This window comes from Sinocyclocheilus grahami, unplaced genomic scaffold (genome assembly GCF_001515645.1).
Source record: "Sinocyclocheilus grahami isolate Dianchi unplaced genomic scaffold, SAMN03320097.WGS_v1.1 scaffold61.1, whole genome shotgun sequence".
NCBI classification, from domain to species: Eukaryota; Metazoa; Chordata; class Actinopteri; order Cypriniformes; family Cyprinidae; genus Sinocyclocheilus; species Sinocyclocheilus grahami.
In genome coordinates this window covers 990,639-1,011,203 of record NW_015505240.1, presented here as the reverse complement: position 1 = coordinate 1,011,203, position 20,565 = coordinate 990,639, and the positions used below count along the sequence as shown (strand labels likewise).

The 20,565-nt window shown below is 36.4% G+C and overlaps 1 protein-coding gene across 1 annotated transcript; it reads left to right on the top strand.

Moving 5' to 3' along the window:
* The first annotated feature begins 7,961 nt into the window (after positions 1-7,961).
* Positions 7,962-20,519, top strand: LOC107584538 (DDB1- and CUL4-associated factor 12). The gene is made up of 9 exons (XM_016271188.1): positions 7,962-8,407; positions 12,078-12,368; positions 13,275-13,553; positions 13,740-13,800; positions 17,507-17,700; positions 17,806-17,871; positions 17,997-18,159; positions 18,247-18,425; positions 19,942-20,519. The coding sequence occupies exons 1-9, from the start codon at positions 8,351-8,353 to the stop codon at positions 20,098-20,100; spliced, it is 1,449 nt and encodes a 482-aa protein (XP_016126674.1). The 5' UTR covers positions 7,962-8,350; the 3' UTR covers positions 20,101-20,519.
* Positions 20,520-20,565: the final 46 nt, after the last annotated feature.

Genomic DNA, 20,565 nt, shown 5'->3' with positions numbered 1-20,565 from the left:
AAAAACAGAGGAAGAATAAAAAAGAAATATAGGCTAAATAAAGATAAGTAAACACTAATTAAAATGCACAATAATAATAATAATAATAATAATAAAACGATTAAAATGGAAACGTAAGCAGGAAAAGCCCTACTATTCATTGCTCTCTTATTGATTTTGATTGCTTCCATTGTCCTCATTTGTAAGTCGCTTTGGATAAAAGCGTCTGCTAAATGACCAAATGTAAATGTAAATGTTGGCCTGTATAACCGTATATCCTTTTTATGCCAAAATCAGCTACTTTGCGTAATGTCTATTCATTTTTTTATATAAGACTTTTTTGAACGTGTAGTCTAATGGATGGAACGAAGGATGGATAGATCTAATAAACAATATTCAACTAACTAAAATACATCAAAACATTACTTTTCCAGGTTGATGGACTCAAACCCTTTTTTTTTAAATTTATTATTAATTGTATATGCTGAACAATTAACATTCAAAAGTATAACAAAAGGTTACAAACATGGTGTTCACGTTTTCTGGAAGAAAAAAAAAAGAAAAGGGAAAGAAAAATAAATAAATAATAAGGAGGGTCTACATCAATGATCACAATAGAAAAGAGGAGTTTAGTTCTTTGAGCGTGTCCATAGTTCTGGTTGCTTTCCGATTTGACAGACCTTGAAGAGTTTCAAAAGAAATCCTCAAATCAACTTTGAAGTGGGAGATACTGGGCTTCCTTTCTGACCATTTACATTTGTGTATGTAAAACTTACCTAAACATATGACAAGATTTAGCATAAAAATGTGACTGTTATCCATATCTTTTTTATCAAAATAAAATATAACATCTCTTTTTCTTATATTAAGATGGACTCGAACCCGTGCTGAAACCATGTGCAAAGGCCGACACAGATGACGTCTCCTCCCTAGCTCTTCGCTGATTGGTCGAACCTGTCGTCATTCAGTGGCAACGCATGTCGTCACACAGGAACCAAAGGAGGCGGTCAAACAAAGATGGCGTTCCGCGATGAAGCAGGAAATATACTCGGTTTTCAGTAAATCTCCTCATATGAGAACGTTGACCGGAGCTTGTATGTCCAAGGACAAGTGAGACACCTTTTCGGAGACCGAAGACAGAGCAGATACTGGTAAGGACCCCGGTGGGACACGGAGGGGCAGTTTGAGGGGCGGTGGCAGAGGAAGTCGGGCCCTGTTAGGTCGCTTCACTAACCTGAACTGAAACACAACTAGACAGTTGTTTTTAACAAAACGTTCACGTTCGTTTCCGTGCTTCTCTAGTTCGTAAGTATCAGATCTTTGGTTTTAGGTCATACGTTTTTTCCCTATTTGGTTAATATGACGGACAGAAAAGGAGAAAATCGTAGTAGCTTGGTAAGGAGCCAGGGAGAAATGTGTGTCATCATCCAGCTTCAGCATAAAACAGCTTGTCTCATCATCAGTATAATATCTAAAGATTGATTGTTGAAATTGAACTGGTGTTGGACTCATCTAGCTTGCTGTCTGTATGAATTTCTTGTTGTTTTTATTATTACGCAACAAATCGGTTAGCTGTATGTAGTTACCAGACTGGTTATGATTTTTTTTCTCCTTCTGATCAGCTGTTATGCTTTTTATGTAAGAGGTCATGGGTGGTGAAATGACCTCAAAATCGGTTTTATCGTCATGTTTGTCAGCGTGGGATATAGTTTTGTGTTAGTACTTATTTTAGTATGCTTAGTTTATCAATATGTTTTAGGTTGCAAACTTCCTGTAAATGAAGAGGCTTATCTGTTTACAGTCCAAGAAATGCTTGTAATTGAATGCTCTTGGACTATGTTGTGTTTTCTAAGTGATCAAGTGGCAATCTTTTTTCTCAATTAGAGAGTCTGTGAAGCATATAATATTTCCTCACAGCTTGTGTTGTTTTTGAAAATCAAAACGCTTAAGATGGTTAACTGCATCCATCTACTATAAGTAACTGTGCAGTTAACTATGTCTTAAGCGTTTTGATTTTCAAAAACAACACAAGCTGTGAGGAAATATTATATGCTTCACAGACTCTCTAACAACTCTGTTCTTACTAAATATAATTCTTTTAAAATCTTAAACTAACCCTATTATGAGCTAATGGTCTTCAAACGTTTGCCTGTTGATCTTTTTAAAAAGAAATAAATACTTTTACTATTAGTAAGAATGCATTAAATTAATCAAAATGGCAGTAAAGATTTTTATATTTTAATATAATATTTTGTAGTATTTCTATTTCAAATAAACGCTGTTCCTTTGAACTTTCCATTCATAAAAAATCCTGAAAAAAGGATCACTTTTTCCACACAAATATTACCACAGCTGTTTTCAGCATTGATCATAATAAAAAATGTTTCTTGAGCACCAAATCAGCATATTAGAATGATTTCTGAAGTGACACCGAAGACTGGAGTAATGATGCTGAAAATTCAGGAATAAATTACATTTTAAAAAATATTTTCAAATGGAAAACAGTTGTTTTAAATTGTAATAATATTTCACAGTATTACTGTTTTTGCTGTATTTTTGATCAAATAAATGCAGCTATGGTGAGCATAAGTTTAAAAATATTTTCTAAATCTTACAGACCCCAAACTATAGTGTACATGGAACACAAAGTGAGATATTGCAGTGCTATTTTTCAAAATTGGGACTGAAAAAATATAGCCTGTCAGGATATTAGAATTGGCAAAAATGTAAGTTGAATTGAAGTCTTTACATCTTAAATTTAAGAAAATTGTCCCCTCTGCCATAGCTATCAAATCCCATTGAGTTCATAATTTGCAAATGGTTGCCTTGACGCACTGTATTTGAAAGAAAAATGAGCTTAAATTAGATTTGAGAACTTAATAATGACTTAAACACCTTTTTCATTACATGAAGCTATTGCACTGCTTCAGAAGACCAATGGACAATGTGTATGTCTGTTGTTATTTATTTTGGGTCTGGCCCATTTAGTTTTGCTGTCTAGAAAGAGCAGCCAGGACATTCTGCATTACGTCGTCTTTAATGTTGCACGGAATAAAAAGTCATAGAGGTTTGAAACAAAACGAGGGTGAATAAATGATGACAATATGCGTTTGAATTTATACCATATTCTCTCTCCTCAGGCTTTGGAGTTTCTGCAGCTGATGTCTCGGTTTGGGGAAATGGGCTTTGAGAGGGACACTATTAAAGAGGTACTGCTCGTGCACAATAACGACCAGGACAAGGCGCTGGAGGATCTGATGGCCCGAGCGACTGCGAGCTGAGCCCCGAGAGTCTCCCCTCGTGGAGCCTCCCCTCCTTTGGCTCTCAGAGGGGTCCTGGCTGTCTCTAAGACAAGACAACTGATTTTGTACCCTAATAAAGATATACCTCTTGGGGTAGGGATTGATGGCACCACTCAACAGTGCATTCATCTCTCCTCAGCTGTAGGTCTGTTAAGTGATCTTAGAATGATGATGAGTGGGAGGAGCTGAATCCTCCTCTGAGAATCGGCATTGGCTAGTGTGTCTATTGCCATGGGGACAGGCTAGAATGGGCGGTGCTGGAGAAACAGAGCTGAGCGGATCCCCACTGATAGAATACGGACTCGGAGTGACACTCGAAGCTATTACGCTGCCATCTCCCGCTGCTGGACACAGGCTTTCGAAACTGAAACCTGAACACTCATAAATACAACCCATGGCAGAACAGACCCCACAGAAGTGCCCTCTCTCTATTCTGTCTCTGCTGTTTGTTTGTTCATACGTTGCTTATATGTTCGACTGGTGGAAACTTTATCTTTCTTCATTTGTCCTTTTTTGAGATTGTGTTTCTTTGCTCTTTGATTAGGAACTGCTTTAACAGAACTAATCGTCATTATGTAAGTTCACAGAAAAAAAAAATACTGCAGTAAACTTTTGCTCAGTTGGCTTTTGCACTGGAATGAACACGTTTGGCAAGAGAAATTGGCAAGTTCAGCTGGAGCTGCGAAATTTAAACGATGCTGCCACATTTTCAAACAATTGACATGCAATTACTGCACAGGCACACTGAATCACAGATGTTAATATAAACATATTTAAAGATCTGTAAAGATACACTGTCGGTTTCCATCTGTAATAAAGAAATTGAGAAAAATAACAGTAATGAGGTTAAAACATTAATATGAGGTTTATTCTGAAATCTCTTGAAAAAGCTAAAAACTGTAGATGCATGAACTGTTCAGAAGCTTGGGGGCAAGATGATTTCTTTTGTTTTTCTGTTCAGCGAGGATGCATTTTAATTGATCAAAAGTGACAGTTTTTATAACTTTATATAATGTTAGAAAAGATTTCGGTTTCAAATAAACACTTATTTTGAACTTTATATTCATCAAAGGATCTTGAAAAAACATTGTCACAAAATTTAAACAGAAATAACATTGTTTCCATTAAAATGTTAAACGGCACAACTGTTTTCAACATTGCTAATTAATAGAAATGTTTCTTGAGCAGCAGATCAGCATATTAGAATCATTTCTTCATGATTATGTGACACTGAAGATGAGTAATGATGCTGAAAATTCTGCTTTGCAGCACAGGAATAAATTGCATCTTAATATATATTAAAATACAGAACAGTTCCATTCAATTGTAATAATATTTCACATTATTACTGTATTTTTGATCAAATAAATGCAGCCTTGGTGAGCATAAGAGACTTAAAAAAAAAAAAGTTGTATATTAATAAATCGTACCAACCCCAAACCTTTGAACGGTAGTGCTCATGATAGTTGTGCAATAGAATGATTTGAAAGTGAGTCTGTGAATGTTTGTGGCACATTTTTTGGGTCATTAGAAACTGTTTGAATGGCCTTTTAGAGCTTTGGTCACCTGAGGAAACCTGTTTGTCTGTTCAAATGTCTCCACATTACCTCACATGGGATTGACCAACTTCCTCAAACAAGATATTCTGACTCTCTCCTTAGAGGAATACAGGAAAATGAGCAGTATTATGCAGTGTACTTTCCTGATGTAACAAATTAACATAACTGACTTGACTAGAATCTTTTTAGAATCAAATGTAAGCCCGAGGTCTAACTTCATACTTTTTCATACAGATGTTTTACCTCTGATTATCAATGGATAAATGTCATATGAAATATGCAGGTCATATTCCACTTCTAAATCCTAAGAAATTAGATTTTCATATAAACAAAACAATGCCTGCTTTAGGGCCCATTATTTTCATAAGAATTAAACACAAGCTCTACATTTTTTATTAACATTTACTGAATTTTTGCAACAAAATAATATTACAGTACCTTTGCAATAATGTAATAACAATAATAAAAATAGTAATAGTAATGATACAAAAATAGACTTAATGATAATAATGATAAAAAAAAAGAATATATATAGAGATAGATAGATTTTGTGAAACATGACCTGCATATGTTCTTGAGAGGTTTTGTGACATTTATTATTATTATTATTATTAATTTTCACCATTGTAGGTACAAAAACATCCTCTTAAACTCACTTTCCATGTGCAATTTATTTTGTGTTGCTTTTAAATAGTCTAATTTCAATTGAATTGTTTGAGTGCTTGTTGATGCGAGTGAGAGTGGGTCTAATGTAGTTCTCTGGGTCACCCTGAAAACAAAAGAAAAAACAAGAAATTAAATTTGAATATATACTGTATATTTGCTACAATGTAAAGTAGTGAGTGTACAGCTTGTATAACAGTGTAAATTTGCCGTCCCCTCAAAATAACTTATATATATATATATATATATATCACTGTGACATGGAGTGAGAGAGATGCTTACTTGCCATGAAAAATGTCTTAGTGAAAAAACAACAATTAATGGTCCTAAAATTGTTTGGGTGCAAAATCTATTATTTCTTCTTCTGGTTCTAAGATGAAATATGACCTGCATATGTTCTTGACTGATTTCAAGAGGCTTACCCATCCAGTAAACGATTATTCAAAAGAAGTGACGTGGTGTACAGGGTTCTTCCTCTTCTACTTTTTGTAAAAGCTTTCCTCAGTCTAGGCTGAACAGACTAGAAAAGGCTGAAAATAATACAGCATACACACTGCTGGCTGTATCACAAAGAGCATTCTGGCCTGGAGCGTGTCAGCGCTCAAATGCAGATCTATTGTTCTAAGTGTAAATGGGGAAATGTCCTGATGCACAGCTGGTGAACCTGATGGACAGGTAGAGCAGATCAGGGGGCTTAACGATACAGAGATCCATTGCTCTTAAATGTGATTTAAAAAGTTTAGTCATCTTGAAAATCATTTCAGATTTCAATATGATTAAACTTATTCTTCTATTCAGAGTGTGGCTGTCACTGGTGGTTATGATGCACAGATTTTGTCCAGGAACAGTAAAAAAAGATCCACCTGAACTGTAAATGACTCTTGCTGGTCACCACCATGGTGAAACTTCCAGTGAAACAGAAGGTCAGCAGCAATAAAGAGCACTGGTTAAAGGAAATACACACTCCACATGTTGAATGAAGGGTGTTAAATGGTTTATTGTGTGTCAGTCAAAATAAACCTTTGTGCATCAGCAGATGCCATTGTTGAAACTGGGGCAACATTCTTATCATTTAGTGATTTTTTTTCACTTGTTCAAATATTTACAACCCAATAATCTTTGAGAGGTCGGAATACCAGATTCAAAAAATCTCCATTTCTAAAATTGTATTAAATTATTTAAAAAATGGTATGTAGTTTATCACACTCTGGACTTTCAGCCAACTTCATGAGGTGCTGGACACATTTGGCTGTTTTTCCTTCAAATTTGAAAACAAATTCAAAACATGCATACAAGAATGTATGTTTTTTTTTTTTTTACAGTGTAAGAAATTAAAAATATATGCGTAATTCACATAATTCCTACCGCTTGATGCCCTTTGAGCCTGGAAACTGAAACTTGTTTTTAGAATTCTAATATTTCATATAAACATTCTTATAACAAGTAAAAGTTATACAGGTCAAGCTCAATGATCTTCATTATTTATATAATATGTGGAAATATGACAATACATTATAGCCTAATAGACTTTAGTTAATAACTTAATCTAATAAACAACCTTTCTACTAAGATTAAATAAACATTAACATAACTACCACTAATGTAGTGGTCATTGTCATTTACGTAATAGGGTCATTTCTTTGTTTTTCAAATTAAATGTGTTGAATTTGAGTTTTATATGCTGTTTAATGTTTATTTAACTGAATATTTAAGAAAGCATTCTTTCTTATCCAGCCAAGTATACTTATAGTTTGGCTGTTTTTCCTTCAAATTTGAAAACAAATTCAAAACATGCATACAAGAATGTATGTTTTTTTTTTTTTTACAGTGTAAGAAATTAAAAATATATGCGTAATTCACATAATTCCTACCGCTTAATGCCCTTTGAGCCTGGAAACTGAAACTTGTTTTTAGAATTCTAATATTTCATATAAACATTCTTATAACAAGTAAAAGTTATACTGGTCAAGCTCAATGATCTTCATTATTTATATAATATGTGGAAATATGACAATACATTATAGCCTAATAGACTTTAGTTAATAACTTAATCTAATAAACAACCTTTCTACTAAGATTAAATAAACATTAACATAACTACCACTAATGTAGTGGTCATTGTCATTTACGTAATAGGGTCATTTCTTTGTTTTTCAAATGAAATGTGTTGAATTTGAGTTTTATATGCTGTTTAATGTTTATTTAACTGAATATTTAAGAAAGCATTCTTTCTTATCCAGCCAAGTATACTTATATTCAGAGGGAATTGTGCATTATAAAGGAAATACATTTTTATGTACCTTAAAAGGCGCCGAATTGTAAGAATTAATATCTTATCTACAAGCAGAAAATGAAACACGAGGCACGAGCCATAGAACGTGAGAAAGTCGTGCGCGCGCACGTAGGCACGCAACCAACGCGAACGCTTACGTTTGACCTTGTTTTTGTTGTTGTTTGACTGGAGTGCGGCTGCGCGCGGCGCTGTACGTTGTCGAGTGACGCGTTTTGTCAAGAGAACGACGGACAGAGAGAGAAAGAAGATCGGTGAAAAGTGAGCTCGGTGCAGGGGAGGGGCAGCAGTACCCTTGTAGCTCCTCCACACAGACTGAAAGCAAACAAGCGTGCCCTAAAAACGACCCAAATCAAACGGATCGGTGATCGGCCACTGCAACGGATTCGGACGGTTATTCGATTCAGCCTCGTCCGACTCGACTCGGTTGGATTCGATTAGTCGCGCCGCATCACCAGCCCAGAGGCCGCCGAAACAACCCCATCGCCATTATATGATCCACTTCCCAGCGTCGCTGCTGCCCTCCATGTGGGTGAGGGACCTGTGCGTGTCGGACTATGGCGAGAAAAACAGTTAGCAGGAAAAGGAAAGCAGAGGAGCCCAAGGAACAACAGGTAAAAACATTCCTCTCTTATACCTAACAAAAACACCATGGAGCCATATGCTAACCCCTCGTTTTATATGAAATAACACCCATAAATCATAGGAAATAGAAATACAAGCTCGAAATGTGACAGTTTACAAACAAGAAAAGATTGCAGTCTAATGTTAGCAGCAGTCTGCTGGCTAAAGGCTAACTGTGAGGTTGTTAACTTAGTTGCTGACATTGATCTGGCGTTGGTAAGCTGATTTATTAATGAGCAATCATTTATCAGTTGTCTTGAACATTAAGGTTATGCGTCTTGTCTGTGTCTTAATCCTGCACTAGATTACAGGATAATGTTTCTCCAGCAAGAGCCAGACAGTATAAGCTGGCTAGTCGTCCTGCACGACTGAGATCTGCTACAGTTCTCCATTATTTTTCATTGTTAAGATAAGAAATATGAATAGCACAATGCGGCGTTTGCAGCTCAATGATTCTTGATAAGAGACAAAACATGTCATGCATTCGTTCTGAACAACATCTATATATGATTACTGTAACGATATTACATTGTCATCGTAAAAACCACCTTTCCTCAAACTTGTGTAAGTGCAGCACACTGCTTGTGAGACCACTTGCTGTCCTTATTAGGTGTTTTTGAAGGTTTATTTTGGATATAACGGGCCAGTCCTGGACGTAGCCCTATGTGACAAAAAGAGCAAATCAATAAAAACAATGCGCTGATATCATAGGCCTCAACTATCGATGTTTGTAATAACTAGGCCTTACTATGTGAATGGTTGTGTATGTCTTGGTTTATCTTACTGTGTTCATTTAAATTTCTCGGGTAACACTATATTGACATATTAAACCTTATATTATTATTATAAAATATAAAAAAATTTATTATTATAAAATATAAACAATTATTAAATTATTTAGTAATGGAATTATAAATTAGTATCAATTAGTAAATCAATTACAATTACATTATCATAAACATTTTATTATAGTTTAAAAAAATTGATAAGAGTGTTTGTTATTCTCAAATGCTGTATTGCAATCTTCAATCTTCATAAACATCATGTAGTGCATTTATGAAGCCTATTAAAAGAAAATGTTTCATTATTTAATGCTTTCTGATATCACAGTTTAATATGCAGAGACCACCATTTGCAGATTTATTCCCGCAAAATGTATGTTTGAGCATCCCAACCAGCACAACACGGCATCGGCCAATGGCATGAGCTTGAGGTGGGTCTGTAGGTTGTCAAAAATCTATTTTTGTATAGTTTGATTGTTATTGCTGATCCTTTTCACAACTTAGATGCTCTTGAAAAAAAAAAGTTCTTTGTGTGGGAAGGTGGTCGTGTATTGACGAAGATCCTGTTGTGACCTACTTGGGCGTTAGGATCTGGGTCAGTCAGATGTCTACTGGCCTGAAGGGGGATAGGAAGAGCTTCACTGGAGTAGAGATACATCAGTGTTTATGACTAGATTAGCACATGAAGGAGTGTATTACTCATCTCGCTCTGGACAGATGATGTAATTCCAGCAAGAGTTGTTTATGTGGGTGATGATGTCTTGATTATAAGCATGATGATGTCAGTGTTTAGCAAGAATAAGCATTAAAATGAATGAGTCTCAGTCTCGCGCCCACACAGATTGTTGGACCCACGGAAAATTTAAGGGGGTCTGAATACTTTCCGTACCCACTGTACATTGGTTTTACTCGACCCTGTCATGGATATATTTGATTTGTCGATGCTCGCTGGGGAGCACAGGATCGCTTTGTCTGCCAGCTGGTGTTAGCATCAGATGAATGCCCTCACTTTTGTTGTTTGGCAGTTTTGGGGTAATTTATTGTTTGGTTGTATAGAGGGCTGTTAGCAGAGTGAGGTGATTAATTTCCAATGCCACCAGGTGTTTTTCTTTAAATGCAAGCTGTATTTAAAAGCTGCAAAACTGCCTACACAGTGCTGGATTGCAAGGAAGCCACATAAAACCAGATGTCCTCTGAGATTGTTCTCATAATTTAGGGGTTCTGTTAGTGTTGGGTGATATGCTTCATAGTCATATCTTCCTATCGTCAGCCTATGAGATTGACGATATACTATATTATCATGTTAATTTACTTAATTATTTACTTAGTTTCAGAGTGAACCAACTTCAGGGATTGCATTCATAAACTCAACGGAATCATGTGTGATCGGTTATAATGCGCAACACTGTAAAAGCGCATAAAAAGTAGTGGTCGACTGATATATCGGCTGATGGTTGGAATTTTTTAAATATCGGCATCGGCCTATAAATCTTTCCGTATGGTCGATGTTTTTCCAAAACGGATTATGACACCATATCATTGCATTTATGCTTCCTCTTTAAGACAAGCCACTCAGATGTGAAGCCAGCACCTGACAGACCAATTGTCATTCACTTTCTAACATGGATGCTGCGTTGTTACATACAATAACACTCCGGCATGCAGCAAAGTCTTATTCAAACATACCGTGAGACATCAGATCCGCAGTCCAGTGGCAGCTCCGGTGGGAGACACAGATGTGATATAAACGAATTTAAACAAAAAAATTAAACCGTGTTTACCTCACAAAAAATTCCTCAGATATGAGCGTTGTTCTTGGATACTTCTAAACAAGACACTGTTTTCCGGTGGACTCAAAAGCCGGTGCACTCCAGAAAGCGTCTCTTAGAAACTGCATGCCTTGCCTTCCTATTAGAACAGCTTTCATGTCTCCGTGCAATGCTCTCTAGGATGAAACAAAGCTAATGTATTAAAGGGATAGTTCACCCAAAATTTTAATTGGATGTTTATCTGCTTACCTCCAGGGCATCCAAGATGTAGCTGGCTTTGTTTCTTCAGTAGAACACAAACGGAGATTTTTAACTCAAACCGTTGCAGTCTGTCAGTCATATAATAGAGGTGAATGGGAATCACGGCTTTGAGAGTCAAAAATACATACACAAACAAAACCAAATTAAACCCTGCGGCTCGTGGCGATACATTGATGTGTAAAGACATGAAACGATCGCTCTGCGATCTGCCGTAAAGCAAGAAGAAGAAGAGGAGGCGTCACGCGCTGGCTGTTGAGAACGCGCTCAGGACAGTTTGCTTAAATATATTCTTTTAAACACTTAATGATTTAATAATAATTTTCCAAAGTAATATCCATTTTCATGCCGTACATTATAATGTTGTGATGCTGTAATTTATTTGTAGCATTTTAAATGATTGATTTTTAGTTTGTTTTATTTTTTGTTTAGACAAAGTATAAATATTTTTACTCAAAGTACATTAATGGACATTTGAAAAAAAAAATCTGAAAAATTATTACACTTTTTTTTTTTTATATCAAATATCAATTTGAAAGATTGTACATAGTTTTTAATTGTTTGTAAAGCTAATATTGTTAAATTGTTGTATGCAATTCATTGAAGTATAGGTATTAAGACAGTTTTATTATTGTTGAGTTTTCCATGAATATAGCCTTTGATGCTGATATGGCCGAAAATGATAGATAGATAGATAATTATTAGGAACCGACAGTAAATGCTGTTACAGTTTGTTACAATTATTTGCATTTCTTTAAAATGACATGCAATTGATCAATCATGTATGATTTATGAAAGTACATTTGTTTCATTTAGATTTTTTACAAAACTCCTTTTTGTCCTTCTAACAGTTTGACTGGTGTCAGTCTGCGATTAAGCGTGCCCGCGTGTCCAGCTCAGCATGTCATGCCCAGCACTGGTGGCAGAGCCGGTGGTCAGTGGTGTGTTCTGTGAGAGGAAGGGAGTTCCGCCCACAACAGCAGCATGAGTGGAGCTTTCAGCGGAGTCTGCGCGGATTCGCTGCTGGACGCATCCCAGGAATCCTCAGAGAGAGAGAGTTCGCCCTTGGCCGCCTCAACAAGGTGTTCGCTTCCCAATGGCTCAACCACAGGCAGGTGGTGTGCGGGACCAAATGCAATACGGTGAGATTTCTGATTGATACTTTTTATTATGTAATGTTATTAATGCTGTATTTATGATCTGGTCTTACCTCCCATTTAATTCTAACCCCATTTAAAGTTTACCATTGATGTTGAATTGGGAAATAGAATATGAGAATATTGGTTCTAGAGAAGTTTATTTTAAGTTTAGATTATATTTTTGCACGTGCATACCAAACCGAAAGGCCCATACCGTATTTTCGGTACAAATACATGTACCGTTACAACCCTAATAAATAAATCATTTTATACATTATACATACAACAAAACATTTTTGTTACTTGAAATGTAATAAAGCATTAACAGAAATGAAATAAAATATTTAAAAAAAACCTAAACATTGTATTTCGACTTTAAAACTAAATTATTATGTCAAGTCTGTTTAGCAGGAACAAGCTTTAAAACAAATGAGTCTCATTTTCATTTAGATTTACTTGATGTACTAAAATAAGAAATAAGAAAAATGTTATGTATTCATAAAAATATTAATAGAAACTATAATAGTATCGCACTGATACTAACATACTAGTACACAAAAAGTTTTCAATACACACGTCACCCTTCAGGAATATTTCATGTTAAATAAGCTATTGAGAGGTACTGTATATAATGTCAACTCATGCATTTATGCTGTTAATAAAGTTAAAGGTATAGTTCACACAAAAATAAAAATTCTGTCATCTAAATTATGCATTTCCATATAAAGAGGGAGAATGGCGACTGTCAAGCACCAAAATGACATAAAAGTACCACAAAAGTTGTCTGAACATATTCTATATGTTCACAAGATTTCTGAAGCTATGAGAAATGGATCTATATTTATTATCTCTTAGTTGCAATCCTCTTTTAGATGACTTTACTAATCCTGTTTTTCTTTGTTTTCTTAGCTATTTGTGGTGGACGTCCTCTCGGGACAGATAACAAGGATACCCATGCTGAAAGACAGAGAGGGCAGGGGAGAGGTTTCCCAGGGTTTGAGTGGAGGTGGAGGCCATTTCCCCTTCCACAATCCAGGATCAGTCGGAGGCCTAGATGTCCAGCAGGGGTGTGGCATCCACGCCATTGAGCTGAACCCCTCTCGTACTTTGTTGGCCACTGGAGGAGACAACCCCAACAGCTTGGCAGTGTACAGACTTCCCACACTTGACCCTGTCTGCGTAGGGGATGTGAGTCCGGCCTTTGCTCTAGTTGCGCAAGTAGTGTAAATGTCAAACAGTTTAGTGGCTTCAGCCTTTGGCTCCAAAGAGCTCAAGTGCTCTTAGTGGCTAGCTTTGGCTAATATAATGAAAACACCTATGTTATAACAGATAAAGTATTTCTCTAGACTCAAATTGGTTCTGTATTTCGAACAGGATGGACACAATGACTGGATATTCTCCATTGCGTGGATCAGTGATACCATGGCAGTCTCCGGTAAGAAGCTTGTAGATCCTGTTTTGAGCAAACACTTTAATGTTAAGTTAACACATTAAGTGCTAGTGTACATTTCAAGAAACCTGTCAACAATGTCCAGTGTTATATTTCACCCCAAGAGAAAATAGAGAACAGAAATAGAAAGTATGTTTTGCATAACGAAAATGGGGCCCAGTTTAGGAACATTAAGAATATTTGACATTATTTTCATTAGTTTAGCACATCCCTGCCTCCATTTTTCAAAGTAATTTTGTTACATAATTTTTTTTATACATATAATGATTTATAGATGGATAGATAGATATTTCTGATTTAAAAAAAAAAAAAAATGTGGACATGATTGTTTTCATTATTGTATTACATTAAAGAGAATTACATTTTGAATTATATATTTTTTTCTTTTCATTGTCAGCAGCCAAGTTTCCATCCAGTTTTTGCACTGTTTTGTTATCGATAAAGAGAATATGCGTTAAAAAAAATGAGCGAAAATTGCTGTCTACAGCTTGTTTCATCCAACTGGCCTTTTACCGATAAAATGCTGTGCATGATGACGTCATCCCTATAAAAACAAATTGTCGCATAAGTTTTGGTGTAACGCAAAAAAAAATTGCCTTTGAGCTGTTTCCATACATAATTTCACATATTGCGTAAATTATACAGGCTAGCAGCCTGTTCTTCATCCATTTGAAACAAAACATTATTATATATCCTATTATTAAATTGTATAGGCCTGCATACAATTGTTTTTAACAAGTGTCATGAGTTGTTGTTGTTTTTTTGTTTGTTTGTTTTTGTACTTTGTTATAGACTATTTAGATACTTGATCATCAAGCATTATTCATAAATAGGTGCAGTTGTATTAGCCTATCATTATTTTTCTGATTAACTTTTAGGGGAAATATTCATTTTGGTTATTTTATTTCTCCTAACCAACAACCGACGGTCGTTAAGGCATTATTAACCGACAAAATTGTTAAATTACAATTAAATGAAATTTGAATTGATACGTGGCTGTGACCCAATAAAAATACCTAAATTTGTTTTCCTTTATTAATTTTATTAATAATTTTTATACATGCAAAAAGCAGCATAAACAACAGAACGTGAGGATTCATATGGTCATGTCACACACCTGCATCGCTTCTGCGAATGCAGAAAAACATAATAAAGCTATATGCTATATAAAAGAAATAAATAGACCTATATGCAAAATATATTTTTCTAAATAATAAATTAACAAAACGAAAGAAAAAACTGTGCAACACTTAGCAGCCTAAATGCAGAATTTCGGCTCATTTTTGTAATGCACTCTTGAGAAAGTGGAATCCTGTTTGTTTCCTTTATTTTACAAAAGCACAATGTTTTGTTTTTATTGTGAATGTGCACAAATAAAGGAATATTTAGAGTAGTTTTGAATAATGTCTTACTCTCATATGACCACAAATGAAGGAGTATAGTAACAACGTGTCTAGACTATCGACTGTATAAAAACATGGACGTAGTGTCCGTGACGTCACCCGTAGGTTTCTGAAGAGCGTTTTTGAAGCTCAAAGTGGGCGGAGCTGGTCATCGCCATCTTGGCAGTGCGTCACTGCGTGTCACTCCCGGATAATCGAAAATGGGCAAAGAGGCGGGAGCTGGTTGCTGAGACCATGCCCACCTAGCTCGACGGCGGTGAAAGCAGCGGCAATCCACCTGTCACTCAAGTGGCCACGGCCTTAATTATGCAGAACTTTAAGGCTTAATATAATTTAAACGGATGAATTATAAAACAATTCATCCCCTCACAGTTGTCATGAAGGGCAAAATTAGCTATATAGACCAAAACCACTTTTTGTACCAGGCTGTAAACACATTTTTTTCTGCTGTAAATTGGGCATTTTATGATGGGGAGTCAATGGGACTGGCTCCCTTTTGGAGCCAGCCTCTAGCGGACATTAGACCAAAACCACTTTTTGTACCAGGCTGTAAACAAATTTTTTTCTGCTGTAAATTGGGCATTTTATGATGGGGAGTCAATGGGACTGGCTCCCTTTTGGAGCCAGCCTCTAGCGGACATAGTCGATGAATTGCAGTTTCCGTGTTGGTTTCACGAGAGAGATCGGAAGGTTGCAGCTTGGTGTAGACACAGTGCAAGTTGTTTGCACTTTTAAAAGGGGGGGGGGGAATAACTAGTGATCGTGCCGGCACCTCACTCATGCAGTTAAGCATTACTAACTGGACAACGCAGCCTGTTCATTGTCATGATAAAATGCAGTCAGCCACACATTGAAAACCATGCTATTTTAGTTCCCCTCACTCCACAACAAATACTTTAAATTTAACGGTAGAACAGAACTCATAACAAAACAAGAATATAAAAATATAAGAAGCTACTAACAAGCCAAAACGAATTAAAAATGTTGTACTTCGCGTTCCAATATCCATGTAAAACACAATGTGCTTGGCATAGTAATATCACGTGGGTATGGTGGTCACGCTAAACGGCTCGGACTACAGGCTATTTAAACTGAGCCGTGCACTGTAAAAAATAAATGTAGGCTACTAAAGGAACATCAAATTAAGATATATATCGTTCGCTGGTGTGGACGCTAATATCGTTAACTTTATAGTTATCGTTCTTGGTGTGAACAGGGCTTTACTCTACAAAAAGTGTTTCCAAACAATTTTTTGCGACATTTGAAGTATCGATATAGAATTTATGCGCTAAAGTTAAACGGGAAAAGATTATGTCGACACATGAGAAATTTTATCAATAAATGGCATTTCCATCAGCTATATCGGTAAAAATTTTGAATTTTGAGTACTAATAGTATTGCCTGTGATTTGCTTATTGCATAAGCTATTGCTTTTTGCCTAGGATTTTTGAAATTTCCCACAACTTTTTACTTTCATTGAGGACAAATGATGCTTTCAATTTGCTGTCATGCCTAATATGTTATCACATCGTCCTGTAAAATACTTGTTTCTGCATTTCACAGCATTCTGCAGACAAATATTGTACAATGGCTGCTATAATAATTGACAGTTGTCCCAGGCAACCAATGTTCTTGTTTCTTATATCAACTCTGTTCACATCATTTCATGTCCATTCATTTATTTTGACAGATCAATAAAACAGAATTGTATATAATGTTATATACACAACATTCCCAATCATAGTTATTAATGTTGTGCACTGCTGTTTGAGCTGCGTGCGCTGAGCTAAAGACGATCACCGGTAAACTGAAGCGCTCTTTTAACTTAACCAAACGCATTCTATATGAGATAAATCAGATATACATCAAATAAACACAATATTACAATGTACAATTTCACAAAAGGCTGCAAACGAACAGTGCGCATCTGAAGTGTCTCTGAAGGAAATAATGCATTATTTATCGGCTTTAAGATATCGGGCCAATTTTCTTATCAGGCCGATACCGATAACAGAAAAAATTAGCATTTATCGGCCGATACCGATATGGTGGCCGATATATTGTGCATCCCTATTTTTAAGCATCTGTGTAATAAGCAGCATAATGTACAGTTAGTTTGTCATTATTGCAAAATAAACCTGTTTTATGCTATATGACTACTATGACTCATTAATTATAGATTAATTTTTCATTATCTCTAATGTGTTGTACACAACCATATGTTATTCATGGTGTACAGATTCTGCTTTTCCACTAAAAGAGAATGAATCTTTTCTTTACTGGAGCAGGATCTCGTGACGGTTCCATGGGTCTGTGGGAGATATCAGAGGAGGTGCTGACTCAGGCTGAGAAGCGTCAGAATGTGGAAGGTGTTCCTTGTTACTCCCACATCTCTCACCGCGCTCTCAAGGACATCCCGAAAGAGTACACCCACCCCTACAACTGCAAAGTGCGCGCACTGGCCTTCAACAACAGCCATAAGGTCAGGGGCTGTCCTTGACTCGTGACTGAAAATTGATTGCTTTGTGCGTTATTCAAGCTCACTGTTTCTCCGATTCCGCTTTTGTCTCTTTCATTCATCCATTAGGAGTTGGGTGCTGTTTCTTTAGATGGATATTTCCATCTGTGGAAGGCAGAAGACAACCTGTGCAAGGTACATTTACAACTATCAGCATTTTTTCCTCATATTTTGGATTTTTTTTTTTTTGTCAAGCTCATTATTTGAAGATTTTTACAGTTGTCTAATGGGTGTTTTTCCCCATTTAATTTGATTTTCAGGAGCTTTCTACCAAACTCCCTTACTGTAAGGAGAATGTGTGTCTGGCATATGGGCTGGACTGGTCTGTTTATGCAGTCGGCTCTCAGGCACACGTTTCCTTCCTTGACCCCCGGCAGTCATCTCAGAACATCAAATCTGTGAGCTCCAGGGAGCGTGGCAGTGGTATGTTTCCCCCCCTCCAAATACAGTTAAAAAGTTAAAATTTGCAAAGCAAACTGGTGCTCAGTTGTGTGTTTACTTCTCTCTTAGGTATTCGCTCTGTGAGCTTTTATGAACACATAGTGACCGTAGGCACTGGCCAAGGCTCCCTGCTCTTCTATGATATCAGGGCCCAGCGTTTTCTGGATGGTCCATCCAGCTCACCCGGCGGGTACCGGAATCGCACTGCAGAGGGCATCCTGAAACTCTCCACAGGAAGAGGATGGCTGGTAAGATTGTTCATTTTGACCCTTTTTTGACCCAGGTTCTCTGCCTTGTAAAACTTCAGCATACATATTGATAAGACCTTGAGCTATATATGTATTAGGGGTGGGAATCTTTAGTCACCTCACGATCCGATCCGATTCTGGGAGTCACGATCCGATTCCAGAACGATTCTTGATCTACTTTTTTTACTACATGTTTCTAAAGCAAACTCAGCGTCATCGCGCATCTGGTTAAAAACTAAGCTCAGAATCAATTATGAAATTCTCAGAATCGATCCAGAATCGTCGGAGAGAGAATCGCGATACATCAATACATTTTTTTTCTCCCACCCCCCTAATATGAATGTTATATTTGACTTGGTGCTGACTCTTTAATATAATCAATATTGAAAACAATTGTGAAATATTTTTTAACATTATAAATGTATTTTCTGTCACTTTTAATCGACTGAATGCATCATTGCTGAATAAAAGTATTAATTTCTTGAAAAAAGTCTTTCTAACGACAAACTGTTGAACAGTGGTATAATTCTGTTTTAAACTAAATCTGATACTCAAACAATTGCTGTTTTGCAATTATTATAATTTTTTTTTAGAAACTTGCTCATTTGATTTACATGTAATAAATTGATTTACATGCTATTTTTCCTTTTCCCTACCTGGTTTTTGCCATGAAATCTTTGGACAGGCTTTTGAATTAATTAGTCTATATATATAAGCTCTTTTACAAAGTGTTTACTGTTGAAGTTGGTTGCCTGCAGCATCAGTCTCTGCTTACCATATGGAAGTTCATTAAGCAGAAATGCTGTCTGCTGCATTAATCAGGAGTCCACACGGAAGTATAACTACTATTTGATTGGCTTAATTGACCCACTTAGGTTGCTGCCTTTTTGTTACAGCTTTGAAGAATTTAACTATGTAAGGGATAATGTACAGTCAGCCTGGTCATTATCGCAAACTGAACAACAACTCTGCACATCAGGTTTTTAATTTTCCTGTCTAATGCTATTTTGTGATAACGATCAGCCGACTGTACATTATCCTGCTTATTACATATTATAGACTACTGTTAGAACTTTTGGGGTCAGTAAGATTATTAAAAAATGCATACTTTTTTTCAGAAAGGATGTATTAATTTGATCAAAAGTGACAGTAAAGATTTCCATTTTAAATAAATGCTGCTCTTTTGAACTTTCTATTCAATGAATCCTGTAAAAATACATTTATCACATTTTCTGCAAAAACATTATGCAGGACAACTGTTTTCAACATTTCAACAAGAAATGCTTCCACCAGTTCAGCATATTAGAATGATTTCTAAAGGATCATGTGACACTGAAGACTGAAATAATGATGCTGAAAATTCAGCTTTTCCCATCACAGGAATAAACTCAATTTAAAGTATTTTATACTAGTTTATACTACGTTTGAACTGTAGTGTATGTATATTTTGATTGAGGCTGAAATGAATGCACAAAATCCCTATCAGTCAGGTTCTCTATTTGCATTTCTCCCACAGAATCACGATGACACGTGGAGAAGCTACTTTTCCGACGTTCGCTCCTTCCCGAATGCCGTGTACACACACTGCTACGACGACTCCGGCACCAAACTCTTTGTGGCCGGCGGGCCCTTGTGTTCTGGCCTACATGGAAACTATGCCGGCCTCTGGAGCTAGCCTCCGTCATCCCTCCATTTCGCTCTCACGTACCATGTGCTTAAAGGCCATCTTCCGTTTTTCTTCCCATTCATTTTCACTTCCGGTTTAGCTTCTATCCAAGATTTTCCTCTATTTCTCAAAGGACTCGGGAGCATAGATGTGATTCTCAACTGTTTTTGTGCTTGTTCTTATGTCTTTCAATTTTCGTTTGCCTGTTGTACTCCTGCATTCGCGTCTGTTTTTTGTGTGTAACCCTAACAGCAAAGAAAAAGAAAGATCTCCTGATCTCCTGGAGGAGTTCATTTGAGTCCGGAAAGGATGAAGGAGGTTTTATCCTCTGTGCATCAGCTGCCTGAACCTTTGAGAACTGTAGAATAGTGTAAAAATATATATGAAAATATGTAACAGACTATTTGGGCATTACATTTATATATTTTTTTTTTATTAGCACTTCCCCCCCCCCCCCCCCCCCCCCCTTTTTTT